This window comes from Barbus barbus (genome assembly GCF_936440315.1).
Source record: "Barbus barbus genome assembly, chromosome: 30".
Lineage (NCBI taxonomy): Eukaryota > Metazoa > Chordata > Actinopteri > Cypriniformes > Cyprinidae > Barbus > Barbus barbus.
Window position 1 is genome coordinate 10533341 of NC_136758.1, and position 20188 is coordinate 10553528.

General features: G+C 40.1%; 2 protein-coding genes across 2 annotated transcripts in view; both read left to right on the top strand.

Annotated features, from left to right (window-relative positions):
• Positions 1-20188, top strand: part of LOC306850608 (dihydropyrimidinase-related protein 5-like) — a 618334-nt gene that overhangs the window by 160937 nt on the left and 437209 nt on the right. The gene's annotated exons all lie outside the window — the stretch shown is intronic.
• zfp36l1a (zinc finger protein 36, C3H type-like 1a) lies at positions 1813-6951 on the top strand. Its single transcript, XM_079385676.1, has 2 exons — positions 1813-1982; positions 3490-6951. Exons 1-2 carry the CDS (start codon positions 1926-1928, stop codon positions 4552-4554), a joined length of 1122 nt encoding a protein of 373 aa, XP_079241802.1. The 5' UTR covers positions 1813-1925; the 3' UTR covers positions 4555-6951.

Sequence of the window (20188 nt, forward strand, 5' to 3'; positions counted from 1 at the left end):
TCAATTGTGCTTAGCCTTTAAAACACTAGTGTTGCATAAATACAAGAGGGACACCAGAATCTGGCGAAAAGGCAGAACAGGAAAAGGCAAGTAAACAGATCTCGAATAAAAGAAAAATACATTTGCCTGAGGGATAATAAGTCTGTCAGCTGAGGACGCTGAAATAAAAAACTTGAAATGACTGTCCAAATATCAGCTCAGTTGTACCAGTAGGGCGGTTACCACAGCACATAACTGACTATTGGAATCTCACAAGTCCCTACATACTTAGAGATTAGACTGCAAAGTAATCCTGAAAGAGATAATTCATTCCTTGCCTCTTACTAGCACCTCAAACTCTCTCTACTGCTCCCTCTCACTGCTCAGCAAACAACAGGAGAAGCAATGAAAGACATTTAGAGTCTGTGAAACACGGATTGAAATGAAGTGTTCCCTCTACAGGCCAAAAGACCACACTACGAAAACACTCTGAATGCACACAGCCATTACAATTCATTTGCACGATCTGCAACAAACAAGTTATGACATAACTTGAGATCAAATGTATTCTTGGACTTTATATAAGTGAAAATAACTTTTCTTATCCTGACTCTTAGGGTACAAGCTATATCATCAAAGTATTGATAAGTTAGTTGGAAACACTTTGAAATGTAATCTCAACCACTCCTGTCAACCTTCAGGTTTTTTTTCTCTTACACCACAGGGGTAGATTACTCTGTACCACAGAACTTGTTAAACTCCTCATAAACATACTCATAATTATTAAACTGAATTAATAATCTCAGCATAGCGGCCAAGCATGCAAGTTCCTTGCATCTCGCCTACAGTCCTCATGTTAAAACCACTATTAAAGTCTGGAGAAAAAAAGACCTTTAAAAAAATTTCCACCTCTGGCTGAGAGGAGGTGGAGATGAGGGGGGTGTTATGACCCTGATCCTCTCCTCCGCCCCATACAGCCCAGGGCAGTGTAGCATTGTAGCAAACATCCCCAGTAAATCTGCCCCCTCCTCCAACATTTCTGAAAAACTTTTGTCCTAAGTGGTGCTGTTCTTCCTCAGCTGTAACACAAATACAGAATGACTCAGTGTAGAGGGAGAGAGCAGTTCCTGCCCTGTCATGGATTGTTAGGGTGGGCTGTGGGAGGGGGTCTGTCATGAATAGTGTGTATTTGAAGTTATAAAAGCTCTATATCACTATTTCATCTAATATAAAGACTATAGATTTAGCATATTTCAGTAAAAAATAGTCTTTGTGTAGAACTAACATACCACCAACCTCCTGAGGTATCTGTAAAATTGGATTTACAGGAAAATAAACACCTTCCAACAATATCCAATGTATTTCAGATGGACCGATACAAATAAAAAAACAATGAAATAAGGGTGTTGTAAATGGAATGACAATTATTTTAAACTAGCACATGTGAATAAAATTAATGAACAAAAATGAATTCCCACGTCCTTGTTTATTTCTATTGTTTCAGTGAAATACAGCATTCTCTGTACTTGCCATTCACTCTGCATTTAAGATAAGTGATAAGCTGTTGATTTCCGAAATAATTCGCAGCAAATAGCCTAGTATGTGAACTAAAAAAATAGTTACAAAACTCGACACAAAATAAAGTTTCAGGCACCGAAATAAACAACTAGACACAAGGCCTTCTGATTTGCTTATGAGCGTGCACAATAAACTGCTTTGCACTTCTGAGAGAGAGAGAAGTAAAGACTTATAAACTTGAAAAAAGTGCAAGAGGAACGCCCATATGAAGCGTCGTCTCTTGGCCCCTCCTGCATTTGAGTTAAAAGGAAATGCAGACCGAGGGGTTTCTTATAGGGCAGCACAAGTTTACACAACCAGAAACTAGCTTATTACAATTTAAAGTATCCGATTCTTTTCGCTGTGTTTGATTTATCCTCGATTGGAAGATGACCACAGCCGTGGTGTCGCCTTTCTTCGACTTTAGCGAACTGATCAACAACAAGGTATTAAAAGAGTGTTTGTGTTGTGGAATGTGGACGATTAGACTTTCCTTCTAGGTTTGAATGGGCGATTTTAGTCGTATTAAGTAACACTGAACTACAACAACTCAATTAGAACTGCTTTTAACATCCTTAAGTCATTTTTAAAGCTCTAATGTAGCAATGAACGAGACTAAAGTACGTAGTAGACGCTTGCAGCCAGGAAAGTTCCCTGCTTGGCTTGTTCTGGAGAATCCATGGCTGCGATTTTACAACATATCTGGGTAGTTGATGCATAATGTATCCATGGACGTTTTAATCAAGATTTTAAGTAAAAGTAAGTGAAAGTGTATATCTTGGCTCTTCAGACTGCTTGCAATTAATTTGAACTGAATCACTCTTTTGCCTCCAGTAGTTCATTCAAAATAACTTGATTAAATTAATTGAAGTATACATTTTCAATAAGCTAACGTCATTTTAATTGAGACTAGGTGCCTAACAGTTGACAAAAAGCTGTTTTAAAATCTTTTAGCATGGTATAACACATCAGTACACATCAACCTCCCACAAGTATTTCATGTTAACTACCCATCTACGTTTCACGTTGCTTCCTTTTGAACTGTTTATTAACTGAAGATTGGAGCAACCGGTTTCACCACCTGCTAAATGAAAATATACTCAACCTGACGAAACAGTTTTTTTTTTTATTGACCTGTTTGGGTGTAAACGTGAATGGTGTATGAATCTGTGCAAAGTCAGGGCTGTCTCGTGATTTCATTGAATTAAACTTTGACTGAGAAAATCAGTGAGTCAAGCTGGTTCTTAGATATGAGCTTATTTCGGTGGTTAACCCATAACTGCAGTCAGACATCCTTTGTCAGTGGAGTTAATGTTTTTCTTTGCTGTGCGGATGTAACCTTTAGATTGTGTATATTTCCATCCAGCTGATTGTCGCATGAGTCAATCTCTTTAAAGAACTTTATTAATAGTTGTTGTTTTTATATAAATCATGTGACATGGTGGCTAGATAAGTAACTGTGGAAATAGTGCATTCAGTATTACAAATCAATGTTACTTTCTAGGATGTAGCCAAATATTTAAGATTTGGAGACCGAATAATTTATGTCTGTGAGGGTTACGACCCTGTTTTTAGTTATAATCAATAAATCAATATATTTCCTAATGAAAAACGTGGAGCAACATTTAGTTTGATAATGTTGATTCTGAACGTATTAATGTTGTCAGACGTGGTCTATGTCCACAGGTTTCCAGACAGACCTAGTTTCATGTCTGATACTGTACGAGTTACGTTATTACTCGTATCAGACACGCACAGCAGTCTTTGCTTTTCTAAAGCAGTCAAGCTTTCCCTTAGTGGGCATCGAGCCAAACTAGCAGTTGTTTTGGCCTGTATTTACTCGTGGGTTTAACATGAAGCCAGTGCAAAACAGTTGAGATGTGCCAACCACTTTGTGGCTTTCGAAAACTGAATTCAGTGTCATCAATTTTCTTTTTTTTGTCTCTTTTGTAGAACAAAATGCTGAACTACAATAATAACATCCTCAGTACTCCACACCCTATCTCGGTCCCTTGCACGGGGCCAAGTCTGCCCATCTCCAACCCCACTGGGTGCCTGCTGGACAGGAAGGCTGTGGGGACACCCTCAACTGGTGGGGTTTACCAGCGCCGGCACTCTGTCACTACGGCTAGCACCAAACTCAACCAAAACCAGTTCTTGAACATTGCCAAGGCAGATCCATCCCTGCTTGGCTCAGGGACAGGAACCACCGGCAGCAGCAACAAAGAGAACCGACTTCGAGACCGCTCTTTCTCAGAGACGGGGGATCGCCTGCTACAGAAGTGTTCGGGCCCTGGAGGCCCCAACAGCCAGGTCAACTCGAGCCGCTACAAGACAGAGTTATGCAGGCCATTCGAGGAGAACGGCGCCTGCAAATACGGTGACAAGTGCCAGTTTGCCCATGGCATTCATGAGTTGCGCAGCCTAAGCCGCCATCCTAAGTACAAGACGGAGCTCTGCCGCACGTTCCACACCATCGGCTTCTGCCCCTATGGCCCACGCTGCCACTTCATCCACAATGCTGAAGAGCGCCGTGGACCTCCTCCAACCCCGTCCCCACTTTCAGCCTCCAATAAGATGGAGAGGCCACGGCTGCAACACAGCTACAGCTTTGCGGGGTTCCCCAGCTCTGGAGGCTTGAGGGACAGCCCCACCTCGGTCACCCCTCCACCTATATTTTCCCCAGACGAACTACCTGAGTGGCCTAGCAGCAACCCCTTTACGTATTCCAGCCAGGAGCTGGTCAACCTCTTCAGCCCAAGCCTGGGCAACGCACCTTTATCCTGCTCCGACCCTTCCACCCAGGCGCCGCCTTCCCCAACAACCCCTTACTACTTCAGGGCCATGTCAGAGTCTCCCCAACTCTACGAGTGTCCATCCAGTCAGCCAGACTCGCTTTCTGACCAAGAGGGCTACCAGAGCAGCTCGAGCGGAAGTCTGAGCGGCTCTGAATCTCCTGTCCTCGACACCACCCGCCGACTGCCCATCTTCAGCAGGCTTTCCATCTCTGACGACTAAAGCACACTGAGCCAGACCCCATCCCCCTTTCCACTGCATGCAGCAGTCTTGGGCAGAGAGGATGAGATGCTAGCACTCCCTCTACCTCTCGCCACTTCTCTGGTGCCCTAGAAGCCGTAGACTTCCCTCCTTGTATCACGTCTGCTCTGAAACCGATGCAGTGAATTAAGGGATCTTTCTCGTTTTGAATACTCTTTTTAACCAGAACAAGCTAAAACTACCCCGGCCTCAAGACCCTTCTGTTTTCCGGGCCTCGACTTGCAGAGCCCCTGCTATGTTCTTGGTGTGACTGTGCCAAACACGCAGAGTAGGAAGTGGATTAGCGAAATGCTAATCGTGAGAGGTATGAGACCGTTGTGCCAGGTTCCACAGCTGCAGTCAAGTGTAGCAGAGCCGGTGGCACGGTTATGGGAGAGATCTGCGCCCCCACCACCCCCCACCCACCCACCCTCTCTCAAATTACCACTCTTCTCAAGGACACTTTTTCATAACTAACTAAAGCTCACAAGTGTCATGCTTAGACCTTTCACAACTGTCTTTTTAGACCTGCTTAAAGCAAAAAGAGGAAAAGAATATGGAAAAAAAGACAAGTGCCTGGGGTTAAGTGTTGGGGTGAATGGACCACTGTTTCTTTTGTCTTTTAATTGTTTTTTTCTTCGTTCTTGTGGCCTGATTATGTAGCTCTTGTTTTGAGTGTGTGCGCTCCCTCCCTTGAAATTGCAGATTACACCAGTCTGCAGGAAGGACTTCTCATAACGGTTGAATGAGAATGGAGCTCTGGAATATTTCAGGCACGCTCAAATGTTCAATCAGGTGCTACATGCTCCATGTCTCATCTACAGCCAGCACAAACCCCTGAGATGGGATGTCTCCACTCAAAAATGAACAATTTTCTTACAATTTTTGTTGTTGTCGGTGCCCCTTTTTCCCATTAGTTGCTGGTTACTTCAAGTTTGTTGGGAAGGGAATCTTGTTATTAGACCTTAAAGACAAACTCTTTCTTCTGTCCCACCTCAAAACGCCACTTTCCCTCGGGTCAATCAGCAAACCGAGGGAGAATTCCATCATTCCCAAGGTGCAGTTCAACCTCCTGCAGCTTCACTTTAGTTCATGCAAGCATGCTTTTTTTCCGTCGATTCTGCTCAGAGGAGCACTTTGTAATTTTGTCATCTTTCCACCTCTTGGTTTTGATTTTTATTATGGTCATTGTTTATTATTATTATTATTATTATTATTATTATTGTTTGAAAACCTTTCAGAACAGAAGGGTTTGCTTGTCACTGCTTATTTAACTTATCAAAAACATATTTATTGGTGATCATATGCATTTTTTTTGTTAATTTTGTTTGTATTTATCTTGATAATGAAACGATAGAATATATTTTCTTTTATGTTAAATTATGATCTTCTGTATTAATCTCAAGATTGTGAAGACTTGTCAGCTTTCTTTTTTCACAGTTTAATATATTGTACTACAATGACTTTTGTTGGCAACTACACTTAAATGAAACTTAATTTAAAGCAAAAAAGCAAAAACAAAAAAATCCTCTGCATTTTGATTTATTTATTGTCATTCCCTTTTCTCAAATATTTGACTGCAAAATCAGTACTACCATACAATCATTCCTAGATAATAAACTCACAGGAGTGTCAGCTTTTCTTTTCTTTTTTTTCAGCTTAGGCCCTACTTGTAGCAATTTATGTGGCAGTTTTTTTTTAAGCATCAAACAGTGAATTTTTGTTGTGAAAAACAGACCTGGATTACCAATCCAGTTTACTGAATGCCTGAGCCTGGTGATAGATTTGATCTATGGAACAAATTATCAACTTTTTTTTTTTTTTTTTTTTTTTTTTTTAAGATAAAAATAAGTTGATCCAAGATGCAGAAGTTTAGTGGCCTTAAACACATGCACCACATTTTAAATACCACCATGAAGTGCTTTTTTTTTGTTTCAAATTTTTAATGATGTTGCAAGTAATACACCTACAGTGTTAAAGCTCATTTGGTTTATGGTGGTGGACATGATGAAAGGCAGGCAGTAATTGTGACCTAATGAGTTGAAGTTCTGTTGTCCTTGGACATTTGGAGCTTTCGGCTTATATGTAAAGTGCCTCTTTTACACATTCCATGAGCAAGCGTTCTTTGCCTTAAATAAAGCTGGGATGCTATTTTTTTTATGACTTATTGCTTGTATCCTCAGTGGTTTAAGCAATGATTGTCCAAGTTGGTTAACAGTATAGACACAAAGAAAGTATCTGAAGAGTTGAATGTATTTTTATTTCATATAAACAGCTATCGTTGTTCACTACAGTAATTTCTATGCGTTTATATAAGATTGATCTCTCTTTTGTAATGACTGATTGCAGTTAAAACCAATAAAAACCCATATTTTTGAGAAAATAAATCATCGTGAGTATCATTTTTATGCAGTATTCATCTTGTGGTGGATGCGGGGAGATGGATGACTTGAAGCAAGGAAAAAGACACGTCCTGCTGTCAATTGCAATAAAAACTGAAAGTTCAATAATCGTAATGGTGTGTGTGTATATTACACAAAGGCAGGGTAGATGGTTTTGGCTGCACATGCTACCAAATTGTCTTGAGAATGGTTTGACTGAATTTATATTTGCGACTGACCACTGAGGACGAGAGAACACAAACTTCTTATTGGTTAGGACAGCAATTTTCACAGAACCCCAACTCTGGATCGTTATGGTTTTACAAATCTCTGTGGATCTGGCATCTGTGATATAGCAAAACAGATATTCTGCATATTATCAAACATTTTGACCCATGGTCGACTGTAATGAGGGAGTTCCTATGAGGAGTACAGTCATTGGTAGTCTAGAGAAGGATTGATGGGCTACTGACCTGACTGTGGTCAAACTCCATGGGTCTCTATGATTACACTGTTCCTAATGGGAAATCTGCTTCTCTGGTTTCTGCTGAAAAGGTGATGAATTGGGTTAGAGGAGAAGAGATCTCAGAAGTCAAAGCGTGACACGTTACATCAGGGCAACCGTTATGTAACTTTGTCCTCAAATAGATTAAGTTAACTGAAAACCCCCTTCAAACACGTACAGGTGATGTGACATTAGATCTCACAGGTTTGGGGAAATTGTTAGTTTGTTTCTCTATCTGAAGTGATCCTACACTTTTTTTCAGGATTTCAGAGGCATGTATGCTACTATAAAGTAAAAGTGATAACATTTCAACTCAACAACCACTCTATAGCATAATATGTTTGATTATAATAGGCTATTGTGTGTATAGAGTCTATATACGTATACAGTTGCCTGTTATAATCAAACATATTGGAACACCTAAGCTAGTGGAAATGAAGTCAAAAATATATTAATTCTATTGCATTATAACAAATTATCAAACCAAGTGACATTTTATGTAGAGACAAGTAGGATAAGAGGATACCCTCTCCAGATCTGTCCAACCTTAGTGTTTAATGTGCATAATAAACTACATCTGTGGTTACTCGGTAAGACACCTGTGTGAACTAGCTTCATATACTAAAAATAGCATCATTTGTTTATGAATGCCACTTGGTTACTTTCTTATCTAATACAATGATGTTCTAAAGCACTTTGTTACTTTCTTATTTAATGTTAGTGTGTCCAAATATTTTCTGGAGCCTTGTTTAGTACATATATATACTGGCCATATAGTGAAGCAGAGCTCAAAACAGTATATGTTCAACTTGTTGGTACCCAAGCCTACCGAGTCAACAAAACAACACTCAAATATGTTCCTTTTTGCTATTTCCATTGTGCAGGTGATGGAAAGACTTGCACCAGTTGCTTGGTATGTTCTGTCAGGTGAACCTATATAAAGAAACCCTCAACCTCCCCATCTTTCCTCCACTGCACTCACAATCTCCACCCTCGTGAGTGAGGCCACATCCTGTAAAATGTGCCTGTAAACATATAGATACTTGATGTGTTCTCATCATAAACAGGAAGCAGGTCTCTTTTTCGCTTGCAGTGCGGCTGGAGAGAGAAAGAGGGTACAGCCCGGAAAGCTTCATGTGTGGCTTCTGTTGCCGTTCAACCTGAGTCTGTGTAGCAGTGTTGAGAAACACTACTAGACTTTGTAATTCCTCTATCAGGAAGTCGTGGGATGGATTGCTTGATGTTTGAGCAGTGCAAACAGACAAAAAAAAAGCCAATTCTGCCCTTTTCTGTATTACTAGCTACAGCTGAACATGTGTTTGTGTACATATGTGTGTGTGTATATGTAGAGCAAGTGAAAGGCCAGGGTCAGTGATAACTTCAGATTGAAGAGTAACTTGTGTTCTATGAAGTAAGGAGTTTCATGTGAACAGATTTACTTTCTGACCTACTGTTCATCATTACACCAAAACAATGAGGAAACATAAGCCTAAAGTGTATCATCAATCGTGTTATTGTTAAGCTAAAAAAAATAACAAGTTGGTTGTGTCATAGACAAATTTTCCATGGCCCTAAAGGCATGCAACTGGTTTCAGTTTACAACAAAAACACCTTGAGACAGTGATTATCATAGCAATGTGCTAAAACTACTGAAAACGCCTGAATAGAGATGCCCTGGCAACTTCAGACAACCCCCTAGAATCATGACAATGTTTTGCACTGACAAACTCTTCCTGCAACCCCCTTCCCATTTTTATTTAAAGTGTACACATTTAGGATATGTATTGTGTTGAGCAGCTTGTCCCATCTCAGCCCAGTTATTATGACTGGAAGGTCCACATGTACCTGATGCATTCGGCTACATTTGAAGTTTAAGAACTTTTCCCCCTGACCACTTATTCTGAAGCTGTGCAGTTATACAATCATCTGGTCATGAATATTAACCTTGGCCCCCTGGCTGTTTCCACAGACCATCACATGGTTTCTTTTTACCTCTTCAGAGCAACCCTTGACCTGCATGAAGAGCAGAAGAGTATGACAGAAAAAGGTGTTTAGAAGAAAAGATCTCAAAAAATGTGCGGCTTGGAAGTTTCGATATGAAGGTGAGCTGGTAGTGGAACCAGGTGCAAAGGAAAGTGTGGTTGCGACTGCACCCAGCCACTGGGTTCTATTTGCAGCATTTCTCTGACTGCTGAAACAGCACAATGAAGCGTAGAGGAGACCGAGTTAGAAAGCTGAAACTGAGCTACTTAACCCTGTCATATCTCTGATCTGTACTGTGCTTACTGTTTGGGTTGGACCTTAGAGTAGGACTTTGGGAGCTTCTGGATGAGATTAAGACAACAAAGAAACTGCACTTTCTGCTATGTAAATACTGCAGATTTCACTGCAGGACTAAAAACACATCTGATGTGATGCTGGAGGACAAATGCTGAGTCTGATATGTAAAGTTATGATCGAAAAAGGTAGAGGTAGCAATAAGTGGGTTTTTTTTTTAAGTTGTCTTTTTTTTTTTTTTTTTGCATGTGTGCGCAAAACTGCATATCTTAACACCTTCAGAGGCATAACTGTACAGTGAGGGGGAAGCATATCTCAAACTGTTTGATGTTGCTTGTGACATTTTACGGGCAAGAGAGTATTGACGCTGAAGCTCCAAACAACCTTTTCTTCAAGTCCTTCCTGCCTCACACTTTCTCAAACCAGTTTAAACCCAAATTTAACCAATTATTGTATTATAACCTTGATTGTTTTTCATGAACCCACAAAATCAGTCATTAACTGATCATAACTGATCATCCATATTGGCCATATTTCAACTTCAAGTTGACAAAAACCAATTGGAGATGTGATGCAAATGAGTGGTGAAGTCTAATGGACATCACATGATCACAAAACTTTTGTGACCTCTATTAATTCAGAATGTACTATAACATGGGAAAGAAACAGGTCGGTGTGGTCATAAAGGGCAAACTGTAGACGGTGGGTGGCTGGAAACTTGGTCTACTTGTGTGAGTATGTGTAGGTGAAAGTGACAATGACAGAATACTTGAGGACCCTAAGACCCAGGCCAGAACTGTAACTGAATATTACCAAAGCTTCATGATCCAACAAGTGTTTCAAACTCAGTCTGGCTCCATCAGAGCATTCCAGCATTACCTGTGTAAATGAAATACAAAATAATCATTTAAGGAGTCATTTAAATTTCATAGTCATAGATTCCAGACAATAATTTAAGTATAATGTTTTCGTCCTTCTAGCTTTGTCAAACCATTTAGGGAACATTTCACCAGCATTTACAAGCTTTGTTTCAGGCTGCCATCTGGGCAACAAAACCATTCAACACACATTCAGGCTACAACATGTCAGACACGAGTCCGGAAGACCAATGATCTGCTTATCTTCTGGATGAACCTTAAGTAAATGCCTATAGGGGAATATTGCCTTAGCTCATTCACACACTCAAACACGCCCTATGTAGTTCTTATCCACGGCAGGACCTTGAGTAAGCACTAAGAAATGGCACGCTCTGATAATCTGCTTTTTCAAAATAATCCACGATAACATTGTTGTAACAGACAGACAAACGAAGAACTGATAGCAGCTTTATCTTATGACTGGTTCAAATGAGTCATCCGTCTGCTAAGGGCATTGTAAAAAATGTTTGCAAGAAAATTAAAAAGGAAACAGACTGGTATCAGGCATTGTTGAGATGTTCAGTTTGTGGTTTACAGAGGTGATTTAACTTTTAAGGATTCTCACATGCTTCTTCACAACCTCAGCTGACAGGATACTGACAGGTGATGTGTGAGAAAGCACACCTAGGCCAACATGATACACACACACATTGCCTGAGGTAAAGAAATAGCTCCTTTACCATTCGGAACCTCAGAAAAAAAAACCTACCTAACCTGAGACTGCATTGGCAAATCTCCCCACAGATTCTCAGAGGCAAACGAAACCAGTCGGGCCTGTTCCTTCCGTTGCCCTGTCCTCAGGGCATGCTCACTTGCTCAGACAACATGCCAACACAAACATTCTCACGCTGACATAAACACGTGTTCAACAAACCATAAAATCACTTCAACACATGGAAATACAAAGTAAGCCTAGCAACATAGAAAGTGTACCATGTGTGTTAGGTGATGGTACTCAGAAATGTCACATTGAAGGGATGTGGAAACTCTAATAAAGGTCATGCTTCAAAAATACAGTCTGGGCAGCCACAGAAAATTCTTTTTACCTTTTTAAACCACTTCGTAACCTTCATTAGATGCGTGCTACGGAAGCAGTTGAGGAACCAGTTGCTAGATTAACACCTTCAGATGATAGGGTTTTAGCACCCACAACTGCTGGTGGAAATTCACATATTCTTGACCGTCTGAGCACATACAAATACAGGAGGACTGAGACATGCTGCTATTTTTGACAGCAAATGAGATCTGGGACTGACGAAAGTAGTGAGCAAGCAAAACGTGATTGAATATTTTCTTTTATCTGTTTACTTAGTTTTCACAGACTAAACAGGAACTTGCTTCTGCTGTGTATAGTTTTACATACAAGTTTTAATTTAAAAAACGTCACGCCTACAACACATTTCAGGGCATTTCATCATGGTCACGTTGACCACTGTTTGATGGAAAATTACAAGTGTTTTGTTAGTGAACACCCATGTGCGTTCAAATGAATTCAACTCAAATGGTTGCTCACAGCTGTATGGGTTCACTAAGGTGTACGGTCACGCTCCTGTGGAAGCAAACACAAAGTGAGGATGGCGTGCTCTATTGTTTAACAGAGGAGATCAGGCTGTTTTTAGGAGCTCTAGTGAGAGGAGACCAAGGAGGTTAGAGGAAGAGCGGCACAATGAAACTCAGAGAGCTCTGTAAATCACTGCTTAAATCATCCACCACCTGTCTGTCTGTCTGTCTGTCTGTCTGTCTGTCTGTGTGTGTCTGTGTGTGTGTGTGTGTGTGTGTGTTCTCACAACTTTCACTAATGTTTTTTTTAAATGACAAAACATTCTTAAAGTGATGTTTATTCAATGTTCTTCTAAATGTAATAATTTTTCATATACATTCTTATAATGTTAAACATGAAACATTCTGCGATCAACTTTCTCAAAATGTCCTTACAATATTATTTGTACTTGATAAATGTTCTAAGAAATGTTTTTGTAACCTTTATATAACACTCTAATCACAACAAGAAAACTGTACATTTTAATGTTTATAGAATATTAAAATTAAACTTTCAAATAATGTAATATTGTGACTAAAAATAAAAGTTATAAAAATAAAGTAGGATGAAGAAACATTTTTGCAACCTAATGACAACAAGACTGGATATTTTAACATTATTAGAATATAAAAAATAAAAAAAATTCAAATATTTTGGGTAAAAATAAAGTTAGTATAAAGTTGTAAGAAACATTTTTATAACCTTTAAACAATGTTATAATCAGGACAAGAAAACTGGACATTTCAACATTTTAGAAACATTTCAAAACAATGTTCCCACAATGTTTTTATAACCTAAATTTTATAACCTAAACAAAAAGTAACATCAGCATAATTCAATAAAGTGAAATATAGTTCTTGATGAGAAGAGGGTTTGTTGTTGTTCCTAATGTGCATCACAGAGCCATTGAAGAAACTAAAAATGTGATGCACAACCCATATTTCACATATTTCACATTCATAGGAAAATGCAAATGGGACCCAAATGTTGTGAAACCTTTTCATGCGCACTCATACATATGAAATTACAATATCAACAGTAATAGATGTTCATAATGAATTACAACCCACTCGTTCTATGGGGTTTTCCAGGAATAGGCCAGATTGAAGGACCTGAATTTTGTGGGTGGAGTAGGTGTAGATTTGTGGAAAGGAGATCTGGGCTGAGATGTTTGTTTTCTTGGAAAAAATCTCTGCACACTTTTCTCAGCCAGCTCAACTTCCTGTTCCCTAAACTGACAAGAGAACCATCATGGTTAAATCGTTATTCCTATGGTTTTCAAGCCCCCATTGGACACATGGTTAGAGCTGGTCTTTAATTAATAAATCTCTTCTCCCATGTCTTTGCCTTTCATGCTCTAAAGAGTGATACAAAGGGCAAGAGATTCTCTGGAAAGCACAAATCAGTTTTACTTCCCTTCAAGTGTTATTTGCCAGAAAGAAAAAGAATAGTCTGAGTGTGATAACCTATTCCTCTCTTCCCAAGAGAGTAAAACTCAATTGTCTTCAGAAAGGGTGTGCTCATCTCTGTAGGCCTACAGAATGAGCTTGTTTGCATACCGAATATAGAGATGCATGTGGACTAACCAAAACAGATCCTAAGACTGTTGTCTTGTTACATCATAACTTCTACATATTACTTAACTGGCTTACCCATAACCAATGAGCTCAGTGGAACATACAAGCAATTCCCAGACTGTACGCCATCATTTGATTACTTCCCTTCAGCCCTTTATTTAGTTTGTGTTAATTTGGACCATTGCCTGGCTCTTCCCGATTGTCCTGTTAACTTTCAACAATGTAGTTGCCCAATGTGCATCATGAGGAAAATTTTTTGTTTTTTTTGGATGACCCCTTGTGACCTAGGTTGTTGATTTTGGTCATCCCCTACTTTGTTGTTAAGGTGGATGGGTATTCTGTGGAAATGTCTGTGTTCCTTTTTTTGAATTTCAATCACAAAAACAAGATTTACAGATACCTTAAAAGTCACATGTTGACCTTTTGACTGTGGTCACTTTCTGTAAAAGCTCACCTCAAGTGTTTTTTCTGCTTACTGAAAAGAGGAAGAAAGAGAACAAAGTGACCACAAACAAAAGTACAGAATTCAAATCTACCTATGATAGCTATGCCATTTTTATTTGTTGTTGTTGTTTAGTCTATTTATGCATTTGAAAGCTGATTTCGGGAAATGGGACAGAGTATGACCATGAAAGCCATCAGGTCTGTATTATCGAGACTACATCGGGTGGTAAAGGTGGGCCTCCCTCTGGGCGCCAGGCGGCTGGGGAATATCTGATATGAGCAGGGAGGGGTTACAGAGATCAGATGGGGGGGGGGGGGGGCTCCAGTGTCCCCTCCAGCTTTGATTTAACTGAAAAAAGCACAGTATAAAAACAGAGGAAGACTGTCTTGAAATGCACACCTTGGTGAAAGCTGCTTGTGTATAATGTATCGAAGGTGGGCCCCTTTTTTGAAATGCTGCCAAGCCTGTGGCCACTATTGGCAGTCGCATTAATCCAGAACAGGAATAATGGCAGTAGAGGAGAAGCCAGAGCCGAAACATTACCTGGCAATTACAGGGGCAACAGGACTGGGGGTTGGGTGGATAGCGCAAGAAAATGCAGAACATATGGGAGGCAACACAAGGGCGGACACCTGACCTAGAGCGGGTCAAAAATACAACTCACTCCCAGCAACCCTAACAGAGTACAGGGAGCATGTCTTGCCTGCTTTGGTCATGTAATGTTTATGTGTAAAGCAGCTCCAGCAACATGCAAACCCATGGAATCATCCGAGCCCGACGGCCAAGAACGGCAGCCAACCGTATGTGCAGCCAACACACACACCGCGAATGCTTCAATCAATTTAGAAAGCTATGAGGCGACAATTATTGGTTAACACGCTGCTGAAAGGCCATGTGATGGAATTCGTACATGGACGTTTTTGGTGAAGATGGTCACCGAGTCCCCCCTATCAGATTTTGTACAAGGAGTGGCACCATCCTCTGGCCTCTGTGGAAATTTTTCATGATGGAGGGGTCTCTCTCTGGTCTCTTGTTTTATTTTTACGTGCCAGTGACGCAAAGGCCTCGCAGCTGACTGTGAGTTTTTATTGTAAACACAGCTACCGCCACTGGGCCAGCTGTTCAGATTCTTATAAGTCGTTATTGAAGTAGAGCTCTAATCTTTTAAAATTCCAGTAACTGGCTGGGTTTTTCCACTGGGCTACTGGTTGTTCCACTAAATAAATTGTATACAGGAAGGTGGCTGGTTGGAGGACAGTTGGATGGAGGCCAGAGATTCCTGTACTAAAGCATAAGATATTGAGGTCAAAGCTTTGGCTCTCTTTGATTGGCACAGTTTGTTTATGCAGTTGTAGTGTTATACAAGAGTGTGTCGCTCATGCCCTGACCCCTTAATTTCAAATGGAGGAAGGAAAAACAGCCACTGAATGGGAAAGACAGAGACGGAGAGAAAATGACCACAAGAGAGATGCTGATGAAAGCAGAACGGAGGGAATATAAACTGAAGTCCCAGCAGCTGTGTCGAGGGCTACAGGGACGACTCTCCCGGCCAAGTTCCATGTCCGCTCTGATTATGGGCTTGGAACAATGCGGCCCATTGTGGGCTGGCTACTTCACCATTCTCTCATCATGTCCCACAACCCCCCCATGCCTCTCGCTCGGTCCATCTCACACAAACACTCGCTTTATAGATATGAGCACACTCTCATAAACTACAAATCTAGGCAAAGAGATACTCTGAATCACCACATCTGTCCTGTGATTCTGCTTTTTGGCAGGTGAGGCGGCCCTGAATTGGAAACGTCGAAACTAAATGGAAATACATCTAGGTGAGTCAGCCTATTTGACACGGGGGCCTCGTATAATCCTGAATCAACACGACCTGCTTTAAATAACATTCATAGAGGTAAAAAGAAAGCCAATTACTTCAGACCACAGAAATACAATACCCCTGAGCTATTAGCCTACATTTCAGCACTCTTTTGTTTTGAGACACGTATACGAAGTCATAACTTGCTTGTAATGCTTACGATAAAACGTGCTGTCCAAACTGTCCTACTTTAAAGAGGAAGGTCCTCATTGTCAACGTGCCTTCCTATTGACACATAGCCCTGAGTCAACAAGAGTTTTACTTCTTATGCTCAGCTAAAACTACCAGTATTGCTAATTGACACACTAACGTCTTGTTGTATAATGCGGCCTAATTCTTGCATAACCTGCGGTATAGAGGCTAACGTGAACTCTATACAGTCAGATTAGATCTGGGAGTCTTCAAGAGACAATTTTGGCACATCTTGTACAACGAGGAACTAATGTTATTCAAAAAGTGTTTAAAAGGATAGTTTACCCTAAAATAAAATAATAAAAAAAACATTTACTCACTTTCATGTTGTTCCAATGATCCAAACCTGTGAGACTTCCTTTTCTTCTTATCCCAGTTTGCATGAAACGAGCACAAGAGTACATTACTCAAAATGTGAACATGTTGGAACAACATGAGGTTGAGTAAATGTTAAAAAAATATGAATTTTTGGGTGAATTACCTTTAGTTTTCGTTATCATGAAATGAAGCTAAGCAGCCACTTGTCGATTACAGGAGTTGTGATTACATTAAAGGATGGCAAAATGAGCCTGAACTCAAACAAAAGCAGGTCACGGCACTCTGCACCCTAGTGAGCAGTAATCAGACCAAATCTTGCCTGAGGAACAACAGATGCAGAGGTGCTTTAATCACCAATATACAACACCTGCAGTAAAGAGGTCTAGTTAAAATTTTACAGAACCTCTTGAGAAAGGAAGAGCAAGCGACAGGCAGAAAGAAAGACAGACAGAGATGTGTGAGTCTGATTTTCATGAATGAGATATCCAGAAAAAGCATGACGATGGTCTGTGTTTTCAGGCTGTAGCTGCTTCGGTTTCAAGGTTCTGTGATCTGATTAGATGCAGCTGCAGGAGAGCACCATGGGAATGCAACAGCAGCTGGATTTAGTGCACAGAACCTAGAAAAATTCTCTGTGTGTGTCATTAACTTTTCAAGTGTCCCAGGCTGTTCGCAAATGGATGTGCTGCAGTTTTTGTGCACACATTACAAAAAAATTTGAACACTGAAAATCCTCAATAATTCAATGATTAAACAATATCCTCACACTTTATGGACATGTCACTTGGCGATCACTCCTTGTAAAATCTGAGACATCAGTTTTTAGAAATCCGGTTGAACAAAATGAAACGGTTATAATACATTAATGCATAATAAAAAAAAACATATACACAGGGTTCTAAAAAATATTAATTTCCCTAATGTGGCCTCTCTTAAACTGGTCTGCTATGTTCCAAAAATCAGAAAGTCTTAGTCTATAGCTAACAACAAGTCTCTGCAAGTCTCTGGTTGTGTGACTTTAGAGTATGGTGAAATCTAGGCGTGAAATAATCATTTCACAGCAGGGGCATGTGCAGGTATGCCTGCAGCCAGCGGGCTGATGGAGTCCCGCATCTATGTCAGCAAGCGGTTGTGCAAGGTTTGGCTGCATCACGAGGCGATGATGGACATAATTTCACGCCTCGGGCCTTCCAATGCCGTTCACTTTACAATTCGCAGGACGAGGCTTGTAGGAGGTTGCTGCAGCAACAGGTTTTCACATGAAGTGATTATTGTTGGAGGAACAAAAGATATGACTGCTTGACCTGAATATAGGCACAGAATAAACACGTCCTCATCAAACAAAGCACTTAACTGCCGATCTGATGTGACATTATAATGAATGCTGGGAAAAAAAATCTATTCGTTTAATCACGTGATTTTTGCATGATTAATTTATTTGAACTTGAGATTGGTTTATCAGTTGATCGCATACGGGAAGAACACCTGAAGGGTTTTGCTGTGTACGTGTGTGTGAGAGAGTATTCTTTCATGGGAGAGTGGCAGGACTAAATCTCTCTAAGCTTTGAAAAAGTATGAGAGCAAAACAAGAGCACAATCCCCCCTCCCCATTCCAGCTTATTAAATGTGCGGTTAACCTAAAATAGCTGTTGAGGAGAAAAAGAGTTGCTTGAAAAATGTTTCCCCCCAGTTAAGGTTGCGAATATGCAGGATAATACAGATTTCTTGGCTGGATCCCTACTTTCTGGTGAATAAACAACATTGAAGTCTGTGAAAGACAGTTGGAAATGTTGGACAAAACAGACAGAGAAGGAATGAAAGTAAAAACACAGAAAGAATTCCAACATTCTAGGATAATTTAACCTAAGACTGATTAAAAAAAACCATAAGATATGAGTGTGAGAGCACAGAGTACATTTAGATAAGGAGAGAGCTGGTGGAGCGGGTAGAAGAGATACACAGGAAGAGAGAGGAGTGAGGCAGGACAACAGAGAGGGAGAGCGAAAGGGAGTGACAGAGCATTGCTTTTCAAGACCAGGCTGAACAAAGGAAGCTTTGTGTGGAGTGCTGAGAGAGTGGAGTGGAGCCAAGACTTAGGGAGGGTTGAGTGGTGTGCACTGACTGCATTCCTGCACTGCCATTACTGGACAGCTCTCATTTAGACCGCTCCAGGAAACATGATTATCTCCCAATAACAAAACAAGCCCCTCCTCTTTACATTTCTCTTTCTTGATGACTTGACACGTCTTAAAATAGCAACTTCTTTGATAGTTTTGAGCCGACATCTGGGCCGCCAAAAATAGCATTATCTGTAAACCCCAGAATCTCAGTATGTTTATGCATAATATATGTCATACCATTGAGCAGACAATAAACTCCCTAAGACCAACTTTATTTGCATGGTTTATGTCCTAGTGTGCCTTTTGTAGCTAGTAAATATGATAAGTGCAACTCATGACAACATTTGACAGACTTTAGAATGACAGAAGGGTGTCTGAACACTATCTTTAAAGGAATAGTTCACCCCAAAATGAACATTTTGTTATAATGCACCCACCCTCCTATCGTTCCAAACCTGTATATGTTGAACACAAAAGAAGATATTTTGAAGAATGTTGAAGAACCAAACAGTTGTTGGGCCCCACTGACTTCCATAGTAGGGAAATAAATACTATGGAAGTCAGTTGGGACCATCAACTGTTTGATTACCAGCATTCTTCAAAATATCTTCTTTTATGTTCAACATAAGAAAGAAACTCATACAAGTTTGGAACGACATGAGGGCAAAATTTGGGTAAATGATGACAAAATTTTCATTTTGAGGTGAACTACCCCTTTAAGACAGTTTTTTTTTTTTGTTAAAAATGAAATTGTTATTCAATAAAATTCTTGACATCTACTCAAGAAAAGAAAAAAAACCACGAAAGAACTGGAATTAGTTTGATTTATGAATGAATCAGTCATGGTTTATGTACTGGATCAGTGATACATTGAAAGGTATGGTGCTCTGCACATGACATGCAGGGGGGGAAAAACAAACTTGAAAGCTTCCCAGTGCTTCAAGGAAGAAAATCATAATTTAAAAATAGTTTAATTTAATCATAATAAAAGCTTGGGACAACATGCGGGTGAGTAAATGATGACAGATTTTTTTACTAATCCGTTAACTAGTTTAACCAGTTAGACCAGCATCAAATTTGAACCAGCGTGGAAAATAAAGCTAGCCTAAACAGGTCTGTTTAGCAGGAGCAACATGTTCAATAATGTCACAGGAAGCTGTTTGTGTCTTATGTCATTTTGTCCACTATCATTATGACCAAGACTAAATATCCTGAAAGAGCGGCTCTGTCTTTCTCATTGCTCGGCTAGCTCTCCTCCCTCCAAAACTCATACACAGCTGCATTGTTCCACAAGCAGAGTGTTTCAAAATATAAGCAACTACATTCACTATCTAATTTGGCAAATAAAATTTGGACTGTGAGCCACCTGACTTGGCCTGGTTTTCTTGGAAAGACAAAGAGAGACTTAGATATCAGAACGGAGAGTACACGAACGCAAGTACCCTGAATGAAAGCAAGTGCGCTAATGACTTGT